The sequence below is a fragment of the Rissa tridactyla genome, chromosome 3 (genome assembly GCF_028500815.1).
Source record: "Rissa tridactyla isolate bRisTri1 chromosome 3, bRisTri1.patW.cur.20221130, whole genome shotgun sequence".
NCBI classification, from domain to species: Eukaryota; Metazoa; Chordata; class Aves; order Charadriiformes; family Laridae; genus Rissa; species Rissa tridactyla.
The window spans coordinates 103020770-103041275 of NC_071468.1; the positions used below are offsets into that span (position 1 = coordinate 103020770).

The 20506-nt window shown below is 35.4% G+C and overlaps 1 protein-coding gene across 1 annotated transcript in view; it reads left to right on the forward strand.

Annotated features, from left to right (window-relative positions):
- The window catches only part of CSMD1 (CUB and Sushi multiple domains 1), a 1189318-nt gene that overhangs the window by 904680 nt on the left and 264132 nt on the right, over positions 1 to 20506 (forward strand). The window contains exons 17-21 of the mRNA XM_054196719.1: positions 584 to 771; positions 12045 to 12233; positions 14765 to 14881; positions 16314 to 16529; positions 18602 to 18790. Coding sequence (XP_054052694.1) covers positions 584 to 771; positions 12045 to 12233; positions 14765 to 14881; positions 16314 to 16529; positions 18602 to 18790 — 899 coding nt within the window. The remainder of the gene's footprint in view (positions 1 to 583; positions 772 to 12044; positions 12234 to 14764; positions 14882 to 16313; positions 16530 to 18601; positions 18791 to 20506) is intronic.

Consider the following 20506-nt stretch of genomic DNA (forward strand, 5'->3'; position numbering starts at 1 on the left):
AAAATGATGGCTTGGTTTATATTTAGTATATTTGTACTGCTTCATAGGACAGAAATAATTATTTAAAAATAAAGTAGCAAACTATGTTAGGAAAAAACCTTTAGATAAAAAAATTAAACAGTTAAATATGTAAAACAGCTTTTGACAAATAGCAAATAATGAGATTATTGAGATGAAATAATGAAATATTATTGAAGATGTTCCTAGGATGTCCAACTATTTTTTTAGCCTGAGGGCAAGAAATTTCTTGGATCTTAATAATGCAGTTTTCTTTGAGACAAATTGCATTTTTCTACCCAGATCCCCCACTAAATGTCTTTCTGAACCCCAGTCATATGGTTGATCTGAAGTATGTTACATCCCTTATGGATTTTATGTGATACCAGAAACAAGAAAGCAAGGAAAAACACGCCTAAAACCTTTCGTAGTTGTTATCCTCAGTAACACACCAAGGGGTCTGTAGATGTGCCAATTTTTATATGTATGATATTCTTGATCAGTTACACACGGGTTGCATTTCCAACAGGTACAGAAAATAACACCATTCCTCTACCTACCAGATGACTTGTATATTCCTTTTCAGATTTCAGACTGAAGTTAATTATGATACTTTGGAAGTCAGAGATGGGCCAGCTAACTCATCACCATTAATTGGAGAATACCATGGAACACAAGCACCCCAGTTCCTTATCAGTACTGGAAATTACATGTATCTGCTATTCACTACGGACAACAGTCGTTCCAGCGTTGGTTTCTTAATTCACTATGAGAGTAAGTCTGATATTTCTCTGATAGCTTTCTATTTAATTTTGAAAATAACATTCAATTTGAAAATGAGCAAACGAATGTGAACAAATAAACTTCAGTAATTATATTTGTATAAGAGCAAATTATGTTTATTCTGTGCTGTATTGACGGATAATTCTGAAACTATTAATTAATTTTGGAATTTTTTTTCTTCATGAGTTCTTGTATGTTGTTCAGAATGTTTATGGACCTAGATGTTTAACCAAGTGGAGAGTAATTTTAGAAACTTGCCCTTATGGATAAACATATATTGTCTTTTTTTGGTTGGTTTCTTTTTTCCCCCTTTCTCTCTCTTTTTTGCTTTTTCTCTTTCTCTGGGTTTAATACACTTTTGCAGTACTGAGCAGAATTGGGCCTTATCGATACTGATTCCAAAATGCAAATAAATGCATATTAATATGCCCCTGTGACCTATAGAATTATTATAATAGCATTTGCTTTTAAATTAAATACATAAAACGACATATATTAAACTGTCTTAAGTCATACTAATCTTTATAAGATAGTATAGCCATTAACTTAAATACTGAATAAGGAGAGCTTATGTGTTTGGTGTGGTTGTGCTAAACAAATGACAATATATTTATCAGTCGTTCTTATCTGGAAACTAACCTGATTGCAGTAAATATTCTGTCATATTGAACCTGGAACGAGTGCCTAAACTTATATTTCATAGCGATATCATAACTAGGAAATTCTGCATAGTTTCTTTTAGCTTTGGCTCAGACATGGTGATAATCACTGAACAGACAATAGTATGGTAAACCACAAGGCTGTAAAGACGAGGCACAGTGGGTAGGATTTTCCCTGATTGTATTGGATCTAAATGTTGCTGTTACATTTTGTAATACAGTCCTTAAATATTTATAATTGTGTGTTTTATTTTGCACCTGCTGTCAGGTAGATGTATTTTGTTCTGTTAAAAATTGAGACAATTAGTAATAGAATAGCTGTGCTACACATTCTTAAAGAGGAAGGTCTAATTATGGAATTATTTAGAACAATATTCATATCTTTGCTTTTTATCTTTGTTGAAAAATTTAATATATCACATACACATGACATTAGTTTTTCAGTGCTGTTTCTCTAAGTAGTCTGATATAATGTCTGAATTAGATTTGATTAGTGCACTTTAAACCTTGACATTGGATTAGATGTAAAGGTGACAAAAGGCTAGTAAATGATCTTCATCTTATTTCATATCTAGTTCTCATGCATAGAACGTATTTTTTTTTAAAAGCCTTTTATATAAAAAACTAATATTTTCCGATTTTAAAGGTCATTAAAAAAGCTAAAAAATTTGTTTTACATGCTCTTTCTCAGCAGATTGTACAGCATCTTTCTCTTTCTGTAGAGGTAACATTTAAAAGGGTGGCTGGTATTACTTTTTGCTTAGAAATGAGTAAGAAAATGAAATGTAATTAAAAAAAAGTAAATGAAGTTCTCAGTTTAAGGAGTGAGATTGGGTGGGGTTTTTGTGAATTATATTTTCCATTAAATAATTATCTGAAAACTGAATAGGCATTAACAAAAATCTTATGCTTTCTTAGTTATAGACAGTGACTGCTGTTTCTGTTATGGTTTTAATGTCATTGTGAATTTTGGGCAATGGAGATCTGGTCAATGCAATCAATGGAGTCTATGGAGCAATTCAGTAAACCGAAGTAGAATCCAGGGGCTGTATTTGATTGCACAAGCATGAAGAGTTAAGAGGTTTTTAGGTACTATGCCTCCTAGTTGCCAAGTACTGCACCAGAGACTTGGCTCTTGTACAAGTCCTTTGCCATGCCTACCGGTTCCATGGAAACATCCTGGTTATGATAGGATAGTACTAGAACTGTATATTGAGACAAGAAAATTTCTCTCCTTGTAACTTTCCTGAATAAGTTGTTCGCTAGTTTGCCCTGACTGGTACAATCAGATCTCTTTTGACTATGAAAGGAGCTTAAAGACCAAACAAGCCTGTGGACACATCAGTGGAAGCATCTTAAACTGAAAATGAGTCTAGCCCTGAATGTCCACGCTGTAGAAAACAATGCAATACAAAAAGAAACTTTTTACCTGTCACCAACTGGAATGGGTATGTCCATATTTATAGCATAAGTCATCCAGAGAAAGCTTGCTGAACACTTCGTACCTATGTCAGTGCATTTGCTCCACAAGGCTCCTTAAGTCAGTCACAGCCTCACTGTTTATATTGCTTTCTTCTCACACTACGTTTCTCACAGGATAAAAATTGTCTCCGTATTGCATTGTGTTGTGCATGTTTATGTAATACAACTGGAATTTGTCACAGAGTCTCTCTTCTTTGCTAGTCAGGCCTGGGAGCTCCTGAGCATTTCTGTAGTGGGTATCCTTCCTTGATCCTTACCTCTGTATTGAAAAATGTGCACATGCCAGAGTGCACGTGCCAGAGGTAGTTACAGTAACTAGTAACATGGAAGTACTAAGCAGATTAAGTCAGCGTTTTCAAAAACAGATGGAAAGACCCTATGGAGATGCTGTGTAGTCTGTCAGGAACAGGGGAGACCAAAGATTTGATCACCCTTGACGCCTTAACTATAGAAATTGCTTATGTTAAAGATATCACAACAGAGCTTCTATTTGTTTCATGTTTCTTCCATTGTAGAAGAAAAGGCATTCAGTTATAAGTTTTAAGAAAAGTTTCTGAATATTTTCTTTGGAAATTCATATAACTATCTTATTCAGAAGCGTCCTAAAAATCTTCCAATTATAGTCATAACTTTGAAGATAAATTAAATCACTGAACTGTGAAGCAGCAGGACCTTAATCTTGCTTAAAAGAAAAAGCTCAGTATAAGCTATACTGAGTTGCTACTGAAATGGCAGTAATTTTCTATTAAGCTAAAATATGACTGTAATACAGCTTTAATAAAATTGTGACCCTTAAAAGTACTTCAGATGTAAAGGCAATTTGTAAATTCCCCACCTTAAATTTCTGTAATTCAGCTTCTTGGTGTAACTTCTAACATAGATAATGCAAGACCGTGTAGGTCAATTCTTATGCATCTAAGCAAAAAAATTAATGAAGTGCCCATAATATTCTTTAAGTAAAACTACTGATAAAATAGTCCATGTTCTCAAGAATAGTTCATCTATATTCTTTTGACCACCTTGCCTCAGGCCTCACATCTCCCTGATCTGCTTCCCTAGTTCTGTGGGTTTTGTTTTTTTTGTTTTTTTTACAGCTCCTCATTCTGTGAGATAGATTGTGCAATCTTAGTCTTTTTCTTAAACTAAAACATAGAAATACCTTTATCCAGAGATTCCGTTAATATAAAACCATATCTTATTACGGTATTTTTTTTAAATTTATCTTCCCTTAAACAAGAAAACATGGTATTTTTCAAAGAAAATTGAGCAATTGTTTCTTAAATCCAGATAATTTATTTAAAAGTTATGTTTATTTATGGATAAACATTCCGTTCTATACTAAAATTTATCTGAAAAATGGAACAGAGATCATAGTTATGCATTGAGACAGTAATCATCCCATATCACCATTTACATCAGTACGTATTTGATAAACATTACAATTCTCTTAAATAGTCAGGGAAAATTGTTTTAAGTCAAGGATCACCCATCTTTGTAAAAACTTTCCTTTTCGGTCATTGAAACAAGCTAGTAAAATTAATGCTGTGATTTACCTTAGTTGAAATGTTATCGATAATAAAAAAGATAAAAGTAATACTTTATTCATAGTGTATAAAATCAGGTATTTGTTTAGATTTGGTTTTGGAAAAGAACTTTTTAGATGCACAAATATGCAATCTTCATGGACTTAACAAAGAGTCAAGATCATTCAGACAGCCCACAATCAGTTTTAGCAACGATAACATAAAAACAAAATACTTCCTTGCACTCTTTCGTTTGAAGAAAAAGTAATCCTTGTGAATAGTCTGGACATGAGGAAAAGATTAGTAAATTTTCCATTGTCAGGACACACTCACTCAAAAAAGTTTTTGGAATGTTGGGGAAGAACTTTTTGTTTCAGCAGTTGATTTTACCCTGACTAAGAAGAACCAATAGAAAGCCTGAATAAGAAAGATTATTTTTGTGAAAGTGCCCATGAAATACTAGAGTTTATAATTCTTAAGAAATGAAAGAATGAGGCAGCACAATTGTGATCAAGTTGATGGTTTTTAGAAATCTAAACTTAACCAAACTTGAGAAACTGGTAGATGAATGTTCTTAGGAATGAATTCTGAGAGTCGTTTATGAAAGAGATGATATTAAGGCCCAACAGCATTTTGGGCCTCTCTTTTTTGGAGAGAAAGAAAAAATACTATCAATTTCTGTAGCTATTTAAAAATCCTTTTTAATGATATGTAAACCAAAAGTTAATCATATACGTGTTGGTTATAGTCAAACATTGCTATACACGACCATCAAAGAATAACACAGATCTCTTAGGATAAAATCAGAAAATACAAAATACACATTTGTTACGGAAGCAAGAGACAGAAAGACAATAACAGAAAATATCTATAACTATATTGAAAATGAGAAGAAAATTAATATCACTACTTCATAAAAATTGAGCAAACATCAGATGTTACAGAGAAGACTAAACATTCTTTTTCTGTTTTGCAACATTTACAGAAAAGCTTAATTTTGACCAGGTACTTAACACAATTGAGTGAACATTTATAAGGTAAGAATGCAGCATATGGAAAGAGGGTGCTACATGCCTGCCCAGGGAGGTGGTTGAGTCACCATCCCTAGAGGTATTTAAGAAACGTCTAGATTTGGCACTTTAGGGCATGCTCTGAAGGGCAGAGATTGTAGGTTGTTGGGGTTTTTTTCTGGGGTTTTTGGTTTTGTTTTTTTTTTGTGTTTGTGTGTATGATTGGACTCAATGATCTCAAAGGTCCTTTCCAACCATGAAGATTCTATGATTCTATGATATTGTGATAATTAAATATATTCTGTTCATCAGGGACTGTTGAAGTTCCCTGTGCTATCCTTAAAGGCAAAGCAGAAGCACTCTCCACTCCACTGAAAATTATGTCTGAAAATTCAAAACTGTAGGGAAGTTTCAAACAATTGCAGAAGGGCACACATCTTTCAAAGAAGGGAGGGGCAAAAAAAAGGAAAAGAAAAAAAAGATGAGGGCCAGAAGGATCAAGGACATTAGTTTTATCTTCACTCTTTAAAGATACCAGTTTCAAGCTGATAAACAAGGTGATAAGGAACAAATTATTTGTATTTGATAAGAACAGACTATGTCAAACCAGTCTAATTTCTTTCTTGACGGGTTATCTGGTTTTGTAGATTTGGGAATGGAAAAGGAGGGAAACAGCTCTGTGTTGACATTTAAAAGGATTTTAGAAGCTTTCCAGAGAAAATACAGAAATTTGGTCTAGATGAAATTATTAGAGATGCAACAGGTTACTTCAGTAAGCACTGGAAAAAGTTGCCCAGAGAGACTGTGGTGTCTCCATCCTTGGAGATACTAAAAATGCCTCCAGATGTGCTTCTGTGCGAGCGGCTCTAGGTGACCCTGTCTGAGCAGGGGGGGTGGGCCAGGTGACCTCCAGAGGTTCCTTCCAACCTCAACCATTATGTGACTCTGTGATGCTGTGAACAATTTTGAAAACTTTTATGCAAAGAGCAGCCAGCAATTAGTAGTTTCATTGTCTAACTGAAATTTGTAGGGATCCTACTGTGATCTGGCCTACATCCAAAACTATCTGATATGTTTATTAACAATTTTGACGCTAATATAAGAAGTACACTTACAAATGCTGAGGATGATTCCAGTCTGCAATTATAGCAAGCATTATGGTGGAGATGGTTAGAATTCAAAACAAACTAGATGAGCTGAAGAAATGGTCTGAAATAAAGAAAAAAGAACTATCAAAATCTATAAAGAATCATGCTAAGCATAAATAGAGGAGGAGAAATGATGTGCACAAATACAAAATAGAAATACAGTAGAAAAGGATATGGTGTTTACACAGAACATAAATAATTTAGAGGAAAATGTAGTAGTAATGCAAAAAAGTAAAATCTTCTGGCTGTTGCACTCAATCATCAAAAGAAAAAGAAAAGAATGACAGAAAAGACAATTTTTGTTTACAGGACTACTTTATCTAGGGCTTGGAATATAATTATCTCACTTCATTTGCTGACCAGAGAGAATATTGTGTCCAGTTTTGGGACCCAGTTTAAAAAAAAAAGTAGAAGGTTGTTAACATGGAAAACATGACACATATGGAGTCATTGAAAGGTCTGCACTTGTTTAGTCTAGAAAAGGGATGACTTGACAGGCAGGAGGGAAGGCATAACAGTCTCATGTGCCTAGGAGCTAAGAATTGCAGCTAGCCCTGGAGTTCGGTCTAGAACTTTGCTAAAATGCCTGTGGTCCCTGTCAGCAATGAGCAGGACAGAGGTGACAACAAAAATAATGTGCACGCAAGTACGCTCCTAAATTTGACTGTGTTGTGCTCTGTCACTTGGAAATACCTTCCAGATATTCTCTGGGGAAAGATTTTTTCAACTTTATGTGGAGGAGGAATTTAAAAAGCTCGTGTAATAATGTCACGACTCCCTCTTTCCTTTCATCCTCTACGCCCCCTTCCACTACATTCACTCTCCCACTTCTCACTTCCTATTTTCAAGCACCTTTGCTTCCCCATCTCCTTTATAACATCATCGATATGTTTCTCTAACAGGAATTTTTAAATTCTGTTGACTGTATCACGGTTTTCAGTGATGTAGCAGTGTTCAGTAACGGATGTAACAGATGCAGTGCATAACACAGCGACTGCTCCATAGCTAGCAGGAGTGGGTAACGTAGTGGTTATGGCACACAGCTATGTTTTGCTTTCTTTTTTTCTTACCTGACTTATTTTCTTCATGCATTTTGTGCCATGAGCATTCTTTAGGCAACCTTTTAGCAATCTTACACTTTAATATTCCATTTTTCTAATTATTTTAACTATTTAACCTGTGAAGGGAAAAGCATAGGTGTATAACACTGTATACCCCGAGTGTGCTTCATGCTCTACAGCACCAAATTAATTTCCTCTTCAAAGATCTAATGGGATCTAATGATTAAACCAGTTTCTAAAAGTAATTGTTTGCAAAATATGCATTTTAATAATCAATGAAGCATCTAATATAGCTAACAACAGCAGGTTGATAAATGGTTGATGAAGTGTCAATGTTGACAGAGTGAAGTTTTTGAGGATGGCTGTCCATATTTTTCAATTATTCAGTGATGTACAAAATCTGTTTGTATGTTTGCTGTTTACTTTGGATTGTGTGTTATGTTCCTTTGAAAAGAGGATGATTAAACTCTAGGGCAGAATTACCTGCTTATCTAATTCCCACTGCTACATGGAGTGAAGTGGAGGGAGACTACCCAGGGAGCTACTGAGCATGCTCCTCTTGGGAAATACTGCATTATGTAAGGTGGGAGAGAAAAGACATGGTTTTCACCCATACTTTAGTCTTATATTTACTGAGCCAATTATGAATAGTATTAAATCAACTCTTTCCAACCATGAGCCCAAAATTTATCACTCTGATGCCAGAATTGCTCATATATAGTTTAAAATTGTCTTTGTAGTCAGGAATCTCAGTACTCAATCTTCTCTGATCTTATCTCCTATTAAGAAAAAAAAAATCAACAAATTGTTGTCCAAAGAAACAAAGAATAATTATTTTATTCTCAGCTATCTTTACAATTGCTAAATCTTACATACTGAATACTTCCCCCCAAGAATTAAGCTCTGTTGTATGAGCTGCCTTTTTTATTTATACAGCATCACTATTTCAGTCAGGAACTTGGAAGTTCATAGGGTTGCTGCAGCTTTTGGTCTCCTTGCAAAAATCTGAAACAATGTAGTCAAAGTAATCTAGAATTATCATTTCAAAAAGAAACTGGTAAGAGTTTACCTGTTATATCCCAAAGCAGTTGATGTCTTGAGGCAGGGGTGGAAGGGTGCCCCTAAGAGGAAAGAATTTTAAGGACGCTACCGTGGACCTGCATCTGCTCTAAGAAAACTCAAAACATGAAGTATAGTTTGTCTAAAAAAAACCTAATGTGTATCAAAGTTAAAATTTCATACACAGTTATGATTTACTTAGGGCAGATACAGTGCAGAATATTACAGACTTAAAAGGGTTCTTTGAGTCTATATTAAGCAATTTAAGCCAGGTGAAGGGAATCTAAAAATGCACTATGTCAGTTAACATGGTACATTTGCATTAAGAGCATGCAGTCAAGTCTAGAAGAAACTTATTCATCTAGAATTTAAGTATGGCAGGGATGCTTCATGAAAACTAGATCATAAGCTTTCAAATATGAGTTCTAACTGAGATATAAGAATAGCTGGAGGGTATAGGGAATATTCCTCTGTGTAATCTGGAGTCATTTTATGATATTTTTTTGGTTTGTAGTCCTGCTTCCAACCCTCATATCTATAATTCTAAACCCTCTATTTTATGCCCTGATAAATATTTTTTTCCTTAGTTTTTAATTCCTCCTACTTCTTTCCTAAGGTTGTGTGATAGTCCTGGATAAATAAGGCAGGATAGAAGCAGTAAACTGAGAGTACAGCTTCCAGAAACAGTTAATAGATATGCAGGCAGCTGAGAGGACCAGCACCTTCAGTATGTGTTTAGGGGGCTAAGGCGCTAGGAAATGCCTAACACCCTGCTATAGAGAATTTTGTGCTGTCAGCAGTCGGCTTTGAAGAAGGAACTGCGTCGGCAAAAAGTAGACTGGAATGATTCATGCTAGAAATTCAGGTCACCTGTAAGGAAGCACATAAAATCTTTAAAGTCCTCAGGAGAACTAATCTTTCTCAAGGCTCTCACAGCATCTATGTGTGACGACATCACCCGTATGAAATCATGCCAACTTACAGCATTCCTTCCTACTCAGCACCGAAATACTGAAATTAATGTGAAAACTCATGTGAAAATACTTAAGTTTATGCAGTGGGTGCCAGAGCTTTGAGGTGGATATGTCTAAATTTTATCCCAAAAGCTGACAAGGAATTTTAAACTCCAAAGTAAGTCCAGTGTTATTTAGACAGACACACAACAGATAATTTTTCAAAATAAAGTAGATCAAAATAATTGCCTGAGAACAAACATTAAAGTATTTATAAATGGTTTACACACACATATACTTCCTGTCCCTTTGTGGTCAGTTTTTTTAGCACGTCAGTGGCTTTTTGGGTTGCAAAAAACTCTACACAGGCTCCTCCAGGTCTCTCTTATCTCTGCGGCTTGACTCTGTATTTGCTACCTGCTGTTTTCAGCCAGCTTCTAGATTTTCCTTCTACTGCAGGCTTCATGCTGGCTTTGTCCTTCATACTCTTGGTTGTCTTTTTACCCACCACAGCCCTCATTCTCAAGGTTTTCGTCTGGACATTCTCAGCTTCACACAGAAGGAGGAACAATGTCCCCTTCAGTGAAGAGGTTCTAACTAACTCGGGTCATTCTTGTTTCCAGGCATATGACACAATCTTATAAGGTGTAGGCATCAAGGTTTACAAGGTTAACCATCAAGGTTTGGTTACAGGGGGGCTGCTGGGGTAGCTTTTGTGAAGACAGGCCACAGGCTGCCCTGTGCCAGACACAGATGATTCCAGCTGGCTCCAACTGACCCACTGCAGGGCACAGCCTGTCAGCCAGACTGGTGGCACCCCTGTGGTAACATATTTAAGAAAGGGCAAAAAGCTGCATAAGCGAGTGAGGAGTAAGGAAAAGAAAGTGTGAGAAACAATCCTACAAATGCTAAGGTCAGAGAAGAAGGAGGTGCTCCAGGTAGATATTCCACTGCAGCCCATGGAAGAGACCACAGTGGAGCAGATAACGCGAACTGCAGCCCATGGCAGGCCTCGTGTCAGTGCAGGTGGATATTCCCTGAAGGAAGCTGCAGACCACGCAGGCCCACACAGGAGCAGCTTTATCCTGAAGGGCTGAAGCCTGTGGGAAGGACTCACGCTGAGGAAAGAGTGACCACAATTCCCATTCCCCATCCCTGCTGGGCCACTTGGGGAGGGGTGGGGAGGTAGAGGAGTTGGGAACGAAGGAGTGAACTTGAGCCTGGGAAGAAGGGGGTGGTGATGGGGTTGTTTTAGTTTTTGTCTCTGTTTCTCACCATCCTACTCTATTTTTAATTGGCAATAAGTGAAATTAATTTTCCTCAAATTGAGTCTGTTGTAGCTGTTATGGTAATTGACAAGTGATCCCCCTGTCTTTACCTCAGCCCGTGAGCTTTTAGTCTTATTTTCTGTCTTAGTTTCTCCGCTGTACTGTTGAGGGGGGGAGTGAGAGAGCAGCTGGATAGGGGACTGGCAGCCACCCAAGGTCAACCCACCACACGTAGTAACAGAAAATAAAAGAAATTCCTTTCATCCCCATAGAAAGTCTTAATTTGTTTCCGTTGTGTGTATCCATTATAGCTCATTACATGATTAAATTCTACAATCGTTGGCTATCACTATAAGCATAATGGATAATGCTTGGTTAATGAGCCTCCATTTGATAATTTGTTGTGTTTTTTTTTTTTCGTTGTTCAGTGTATAGCTCCAGGTTTATTTACCAAACACTATTCAATCTCTGCTATAAGACATAATTACTAAAGACTCCTTTTGTAAGATAAGAGTTATACAATTGCGTAAGCTGTGTCCATTGCCTTTCTATTTTTGATGCATAGGATAGTATCTGTAGGAATTAACAAGTAGTTTCTGAGTTCATCAAAAAAAGCAGTTTTTTGACACTGCTTTTTGCTAACTCAAATAACCATTACTCTGACAGAGGAAAGTTGAACTGTCTCGCAGTATCGGAAATTGAATAGATGAAATGCAATAACCAAGTATGATTTATATACTAGCAAGATTTGTATTCGTACTTTGAACCTTAATATCTTCCTATAGTTTCAGATGTTTGGGGCTTTTGTTGGCTTCTGGTTTCATTGTTTGATAAAATATACTTTAAAGCTCCAATCCTTCCCAAGTCATTTGAGCTTCTCTGTTCTATGAGACTGAAAATTGAAAAACTATGCTTTGAGTCAGTGACAACAGCTAGAGAATGTGCTTTGTATCCCACATTGGTTCTCAGACTATGCTAACAAGTATCTTTTGGGGGCTCTTTCTTCCTCCTGTCTTACTCATTTTGTGTTTTCTTTGGAATTTTTTCTGTTTACTATCTGAAAAAAAAGGGAAATAAACAAATTAAATCTGTGTGTTTCAGGTGTTACACTGGAATCAGATTCCTGCCTCGACCCAGGGATTCCGGTGAATGGCCATCGCCATGGTAACAACTTTAATATCCGCTCTACAGTAACTTTTAGCTGTGATCCAGGATATACACTGAGTGATGAAGAACCACTCATATGTGAAAGAAACCATCAGTGGAATCATGCATTACCCAGCTGTGATGGTAAATGTCAAGTTCTTTAGATGGCAGCTTTAAAGTCCAAGAAAGTTAATCTCCTATTTTCGAGAACTAATTAAGCTTATCATTGCTGCTACCTCCCTGCAATTATACCAAGATCCATACTTTTCAAAAATGGTTTTACTGTTAATAAAAGCCATACTTTACATCTCTGTATCAACTTTCAGTCAAGTACTGTAATGTACAGTGAAATCTATACATTCACCAATAGAAAAATCAGAATTCTCAGAGGGTGCCACGGTTCAACTGTGAATGCAAATGGTGCCATACAATTAATATTTTCAAAACAAAGCCAATAAACTTTACTTACATTTTAAACTTAGAATACTGAATACCAAAATGATTGCTCAAAATTTAGAATGCTGTGTACCAAAACAGATCATGATCAGCTCATATAAGGAATTTTCTTGACATATTTTTGTTTTGAAATTTTGCTTTGTTCATTAATTGTTTGGGGGAATGTGCAACATGTAACTGTATAGAGTGTTTGTGAAATGTTTCTTTAAATGCTGAACTATACAGTATTTCTGTGATCTTTTTTTAACATTGGATTTTTTTCGAAGTTCTTTTTCTATGAACTAGAGAATCAGCTCAGTTTTTTGGTGGAATGCTTGTATAGTTGCTACAAAATCCCTCTGATTGATAGAAACCAGAGTAAATAAGATCCAAATATAGCTAAGTATTTCAATCGGGATAGAACCCAGAACCTCTGAAAATGAGGGTGGTGAAACACTGGCACAGGTTGCCCATAGAGGTGGTAGATGTGCCACCTCTGGAAACATTGAAGGTCAGGTTGGACGGGGCTCTGAGCAACCTGATCTAGTTGAAGATGTCCCTGCTCATTGCAGGGGGGTTGGACTAGATGATCTTTAAAGGTCCTTTCCAACCCAAACCATTCTATGATTCTATGAGCATTTTGCAGTCACCTGCAGACTATTGATGTTCTCCAAATTACAACTTCAGAAATTAAATCAGCAGAATAAATCCGTCAGGGAAAAGCACGTTGCTCTGTTTCATGCCAACAAAGATGAAAAAGAACTGTTTACAGAGTCACAGTTGCGAAAGTTCCCTCTAAGTAATGTGTCATTCTCAAAGTACTATAATCTCAAGGTAGAGCATGAAAATAATTTTCGAAGGAGAGCTAAATAAAAACAGATCTTTTACATATTTTTAATTTTAAATTTATATCTATGTAAATTATTTGTAAATATTTAATATCTGCTTTAAGGAATGTTGCACAGTCAAATATTTTTCTTCCTTCTCTGATGTTTACAGAATAAGAGGGATTTTGAATTAATATATACTACCATTCATTTATGGCGTTACGAACCTGATATTTGTAATTACGTTATTTATTATTAAGTAACGTTATCAGCCATATATTTACTGTGGTTTTAGCCATGGGTATTCTCATTAATATTTATGTGAAGAAATAAATATATGCAGGCAAAACGAGGCTAGAAACATTTCATTTCCTTCTATTTATTTATAAATATATATAATATATAAATTCAAAAAACATTAAAAACTTTAAAAACACCTTAGTCTTATAAGAAATGAAAAAAAAGAGCTTTAGCTATAATGCCAGAACGTTTGTATGTATACATATATACATTTACATACAAGTACTGCAAGTTTATTGAACAATTTGCCATCTAGTTTATGGCAAAGTATATCCTTCTATTTGAGGAAGAAGAATAAAAGCATCTTAATGCTTTGTTGTTTTATTGTTAAATACTTATTTTATTAAAATTTAAAAATAATAATAAAAAAAACATTAAAAGCTGGACAGCAGCAATTGAGTGAAAAGTACAGCCATGCTGTATTTAAAAGATCAGTGAGCAATTCAGCATGCAAATCTTAAACTTTAATTAACTCACCATGCAAATTTGAGTAGCTTAGTTTAGCAAATGCTCGTATGCATAAAATGTATTCTTGAGTGGTTCTTTGTCTTCAAAATACCGAGTTCCAAATAAATTACTTATGATAGGACAATCTTAATCTTTGAAAGACAGGAACATAAACTGCCCCCCCCCGCCCCCGAACATTGCAGAAGACATCAAATAGAGACAAACTTTTCTATTATTTAAAAAATATGCATCTTCTTTCTTAAATATTTTTGTTTGATGAAAATTAAATTAAATATATACATTTCTAAATACGTAGTACAAGAAAAGTAGCTGCAAGATATTTGATTTTTTAATTATTTCACAAAAAAAAAATCTTACTTCCTCAATACTGCTACAATAGGAATTAATTCTTGTAATATTCTGGAACAAATAAACTCCCTTTCAAGGATTAATTAAAGAATAACCAAATTGTTGTCAAATGTGAATGTCATGGCTTTGAATTAATTAACTTCTTATTTTAATACCTGACCCTATTTTTAATTTTAAGGGTAGTTCAAAAAGTGAACTAGATATTTATGTATTTATTTTAATAAAACCAGGACTTCTGTATGACTTCTGTTTGGTTTTCTCCCCCCTGCCCCTGCTTTTTTTTTTTCTCTTGTTAAGCTTTATGTGGTGGATATATTCATGGGAAGAGTGGAACTGTTCTTTCTCCAGGTTTTCCTGATTTTTATCCAAACTCTTTAAACTGCACTTGGACTATTGAAGTGTCACATGGCAAGGGTAAGGATGTACTATGAATTGCATATGTATATGTAATGTCCATGTTTAAAAAATCAAGACACACAAACACAATAAAATACCTTTTATGAACGGAGTTAGATCAGTGCTTTCTGCCATTCTTTTGAGGAAGAAGTTTAATTTCCCGAAATAAATATCATCAAATGTGGTCTTTCTAGTTTGTGGTTATTTTGCAAAATGAACATTTTTTTAACAGTTAGCAGAGGAAATGTGGTTTAGTCTTTCTTAGAAAAATTGACAGAAAGTAGAAGAGGTAAAATACATGAAAATAATAGTTACTTGTTAAATAGTACTAAATTTTTCAGTGAAAGCTGTCAGGACCTTGTTGATAGATCTTCTCCATTATTAAGCATGAAGAAGCAGATCTGATCTGTCTATTAGTAACCTTAGATTTCAGACTTAAATCATCAGGGTCAAAAATAAAATATCTATGTTATATATACAGTAGAGTAACAGTTGGATGCACAGTTGAGCTTCACAGCTCATCTGTTAGGGAAATGTGTGAAAGAACTAAGGAAAAAAGCCTAGGAAGTAGTAATGATGTGTTACATAGCATTAAATGAAAACATAATAAAAACACTCCTCAATCTCCGTCCTATGACAAGAAAAGTCTGTTATCTGTGGTAATCTGAAAAGTATATTGGAAGTTTCTACTGCGTAGTATCTTTTAATGCACTGTATTTTTGTTTGAAAGTCAAATGGCATTTTAAATGTAAAATACATAAGACTTTCTAAGAAGAATGTTGTTCCCCACAGTAAATAATTGTATTTGAAAACTTAACTGTAGTTCTAAATTTAATTCATTGCTGGACTGGAAGTTGGAACTGAAAGAACCAGTCATGACTTGAGTAAAAGACTGGTCCCAGCAAATATGAATCTGATTATATGGAATACCATCCATAAAACTTGTATCAGCTTTGCCCTTGTATATGGGCACTTCCCTGAAGTTTAGAGTAAAAAACTGAATTGTGTTGGAGGAAATGCAAAAATAAAACATGAATACAAAATTTTAGCCAATTATAAAGTATGTTTCCTAGTTTAATAGTGGGATAATGGTAGAGATTATAAATAAAAAAAAAAGACATACAGGAACTTGAATAAAATCTGTACAATACAAATTTAGATTTCAGAGTTCTGTATACAGATAACACTGAATCTCATCAGTTCTCTTATGGGAGCTATCGATTTACAGTGAGCTAAACAAACATCCACACTGCACATATTGATTGGTTGAGCCTAAGGGCTTTCTGCAAGTTTTATTTTCCGAATTTCAGGTTTTGATTCCATGTGTGACTTTTTCTAAAAATCTTTCAGTATAACGTAAGATTTACTTTCTGTGTCACCTGTGTATAAAGGAAGAGAAAAAACTTCCTCTTAAATGCTTTTCTTTCCCTCCTTTTTAATATTTTTAAAGGTGTACAGCTGGTTTTTCATACCTTTCACCTTGAGAGTTCTCATGACTATTTGCTCATCACTGAAGATGGCAGCTTCACAGAACCAGTAGCCAGGTTAACTGGCTCAGTCTTACCCCCTACAATTAAAGCTGGCCTCTTTGGAAATTTTACTGCACAGCTTCGATTTATATCTGATTTTTCAATTTCTTATGAAGGCTTCAACATAACATTTTCAGGTAAGAAAGTCCATTCTGCTAAATATTCGGAAACTGTTTCCAGGTAATATTTTTAGTTGTAGATAGCAGAAACATTATGAAGCACCAGTAGAAAAAGTCAATAGAAATTGTTTAGTCTCTATTGTAGAAAAATAGCTAAAGTTTATAAAGGTGGCTAACAGATTGAGAAAGATGCTGGTGATGTGACTGTTTTAAGGAAAATTTTCCCTGTTCTTAGAGGACCATCAACAGTGTGAAAAAAAAGTCTGGAGGAAAATTAAGGGGAAAAAAAGTACAAAATTAGAAGGTGCTTCTTCAGAAGAAAGAAACTAACTGGTACTGTTTTACTAAAGGAAGTACAGAAACTGTAAAAAAGCAGTACTGTGCTAACTCAGAGTCACAGAGGAGTCTAAATTGGAGACTGATTTTGGAATAGAAAAGGTATATCTAAAACTAACTTGTGGTAACTTGTAGAAAAAATACACAAGATATCATTATGGATGCAAGGAGAAAAATTGTAGAGTGACAAAATATGTGCATCACAGAATTTTTCGAACACAGGCAAAGGTTTATGCCCTATCTACAACTGATATACACATAGATAGCCATCATATCTCATCATTTATATTAAATAAATATTTTGAGAACTATTATCAGGTACACTAATTTTATGACACAAATGGGTGTGTCTGTATTCTTATTTTCACACAATCCGAATGTATTTCTTCATATTAAGTAGTATTTAGTGAGAAGACCTTAAACTGTTTTGAATGTTATCCGAGGCAGAAATTTGTCAGGAAAGTTCCCAGGTGCCAAAAGATCTGCCACAGGGTATCTCCATGTCTACCTCAGCCTTTGTGGTGCTGAGCAGTGATAGTAGTAGATCATATGTTTTCAAAACTTACAGCTCTTGCCAGCAGAAACTAGTGTGGTTTGTAGATTCCTCCTACTATTCGGGACACAAGACAATTACTATAAGGATTTCTTTCTTTATTTTATTCAGTTAAGTCAGCTGTTTAAACACTTATTCAGAAGCTTTGGGTTAATTTCTTCCCCTGACTAAATGTAGTTTCTTCCTCTAAGTCGATTTGACCCTACCTTCCACCAACCTCTAAAGTAAATGTTTCAGAAAATGTCTTTTCTTATCAGTTATCAGAAGTGTCTCTTCTCTTAAGAGATCTCTTGGGTCTTTGGATCATATTCTGAAGAATATAAAATCAGACTTTTTGATCTAACGTTCATCTTTCTCAACATCTTTTCTTGAGCAGTGGTCAGTAGTGAATATCTAAGGAAGAATAAAAAGCCCACAGAACAGGTCAAACATATAGTGATTCTTCGCCAGCATACTCGGCGAGGATGAGGGAGTGTGTGGGTCAGGTATTTCCTGAGTGCGATGTAGTCCCTCTGTATGTAACAGCCATGATTTTTTCCCATTAATTTGTTCTGAGTCAACCGGAATTATTCCTGATGTATAGTTATAAAAAAGATTAAAAAATCAGGCGCTTGAGACTTCCTTAAGAAGATATGTATATATTCGTTTTCAGTTGGATGACACCTATAGGATTTCTAAAAGGCATACAAATAGAGATCGCCTGATTAAGAGTGTAGCTTTACTTAAGAAACTCAAGCCCACGTTTTGAAAATGTGGTCATATTTCTTTTCATTCATGTGACCCTTTGCTTATTTTTTTGTTAGATTATCTTCATTACATAATGATTTTTTTTTTAACTGTAAGTCTCACTTCTAAAGCTGTTTGGGAGTTCAGATTAAATGAACTGAGAATTATATACAAAGGATGTAATTAAACAAAATTACAGTAAACCACTTACATTACAAGCTGATTACAGCCCCCGAAATTAAGAAAATAAATGTAGTGTGGGTGGGACACAATAGATACATAATTACTGTATGTATGGCCATAATAGACATATAGAAACAGTACTAGGTTTTAGTAGAGAACACAACTCTGAAATACGTGTTTTCCAAGTGTTCTGTACTGATACAGTGCAACTAATTTGGTAAGCGTTTTTTTGGTTTTTCCCACGTTGACAGCTTGTCCCATTTATTTATATATTATGTTTTATTGTCTGCAGAGTATGATCTGGAGCCATGTGATGATCCTGGTGTTCCTGCCTTCAGTAGGCGAATTGGTTTTCATTTTGGTGTTGGAGATTCCTTGATCTTTTCTTGTTTCCCTGGATATCGCCTGGAAGGTGCTAATAAACTTACCTGCCTGGGAGGTGGTCGGCGTGTATGGAGTGCACCTCTGCCAAGGTGTGTGGGTAGGTGGTCACATGCTTTCATTTCATTCATCAAATCGTTAATAGCACATGGCATGTGTCAGAATACTGGGCAGAGAACAAAGTGCTTGGGTTGAAAGGACTGATCCCCAAGCTGTACAAACTTTAAAGTGAGTGCAAGATACAAGTAATGCATGTCTCTCTTACTTAAAGAAAACAAAAATAAGAAAGAGGAATAGTTAGAATTGTGATAGAAAATAAAATCAAAATGTTGTGTGAGATAAAATGTAAATCTAATTATTGAACTGTATGTTTGCCATAATTAAGATATAAATTTCATACTTTGTCTTTCAGGATACAGAAACAATGATTAGAGCTTTTAGGTGAAAATAGCCTTTTTTAGAGTACCGTGCCTGGTTTTAAGGGTCTTTTTTTTCGTATTGTGTTTTTATTCTTGTAACTCTAAACTGTTTTTTTTGTTTGTGTTGTTGGTTTAAGATTATAAACTACAAAGTATTACAGCATCGTATACTGTAATTTTTAAAATTATTGTGCAGTTGTTAAAGTCAGTAACTACAAGCTCAAACTGAGTGAACAGTTCTTTTCTGGGAAAATCTCTGGGACTGGATTTTATAAAATTTGTATAGTTGTTGTATTTGATTTGTGAGATGGTTTTATAACCACCGTGTGAAGTGAATCCGATCAGCTACTATTGACATAATGCTTCTAAAATGTCAAATAGTTCCACACACCTCTAAACAGATTTTCTTAAGAGGGTTCTTGCTTTAAATAAGGTTTTATTTCATTAAGGGAGAAACTCAGCTTCAGCTTTTTTCTTTTGTTTGTTTTAAAGTGACATCTCTCTATATCTGAAAAAAATCATATCACCTACACTGTGTATACACGTAACATACACATATATAGTTTAAAAACCTGGGCTTATTTAACCCGTGATGAAATAAAGTAACAGATGAGAGAGAAACCAATATCATATGGAGTTTGCCATTTATTTGGAAATTCTAGATTTAAGTCTTAGGCTATTTTCAGCTTGATTCGTTTTAGAAGTATCACTTGCTTCTTTACATTGTGTCTCTGTGAACGTTGGCTAACCAAGTGCGCACCATCCTATATCACAGAATCACAGAATCATAGAACAGCCCAGGTTGGAGGGTACCTCGAAAGATAAACTAGTCCAATGTTTTGCGGGAAAGGGAGCTAAAATGAGATTATCTAGCACCCTGTCCAATCGAGTCTTGAAAACTACTCTACCACATCCACGGGACTGATTTCACTGTAAAAAATTTCTTTCTTATACTGAGAGCAACTTGTCCCCGTTGCTCCTTGTCTTCTCCATGTGGCTCCTTGTGAAGAGAGAGCCTCCATCCTCTTTGTGGCCACACTTTCAGTACTGGAATACTATGATGAGATCCCCCTGAGCCTTCCCTTCTCCAGGGAGAAGAGACCTAACTACTTCAGTCGGTATTCATAGAATCATAGAATGGTTTGGGTTAGAAGGGAGCTTAAAGATCATCTCGTTCCAACCCCCCTGCCATGGGCAGGGGCACCTCCCACTAGACCAGGCTGCTCAAAGCCCCATCCAGCCTGGCCTTGAACACTTCCAGGGACGAGGCATCCACAACTTCTCCACGCAGCCCATTCCAGTGCCTCACCACCCTCAAAGTAGAGAATTTCTTCCTAATATCTAATATAAATCTACCCTCTTTCAGTTTAAAGCCATTAAGACCCCTTGTCCTATCG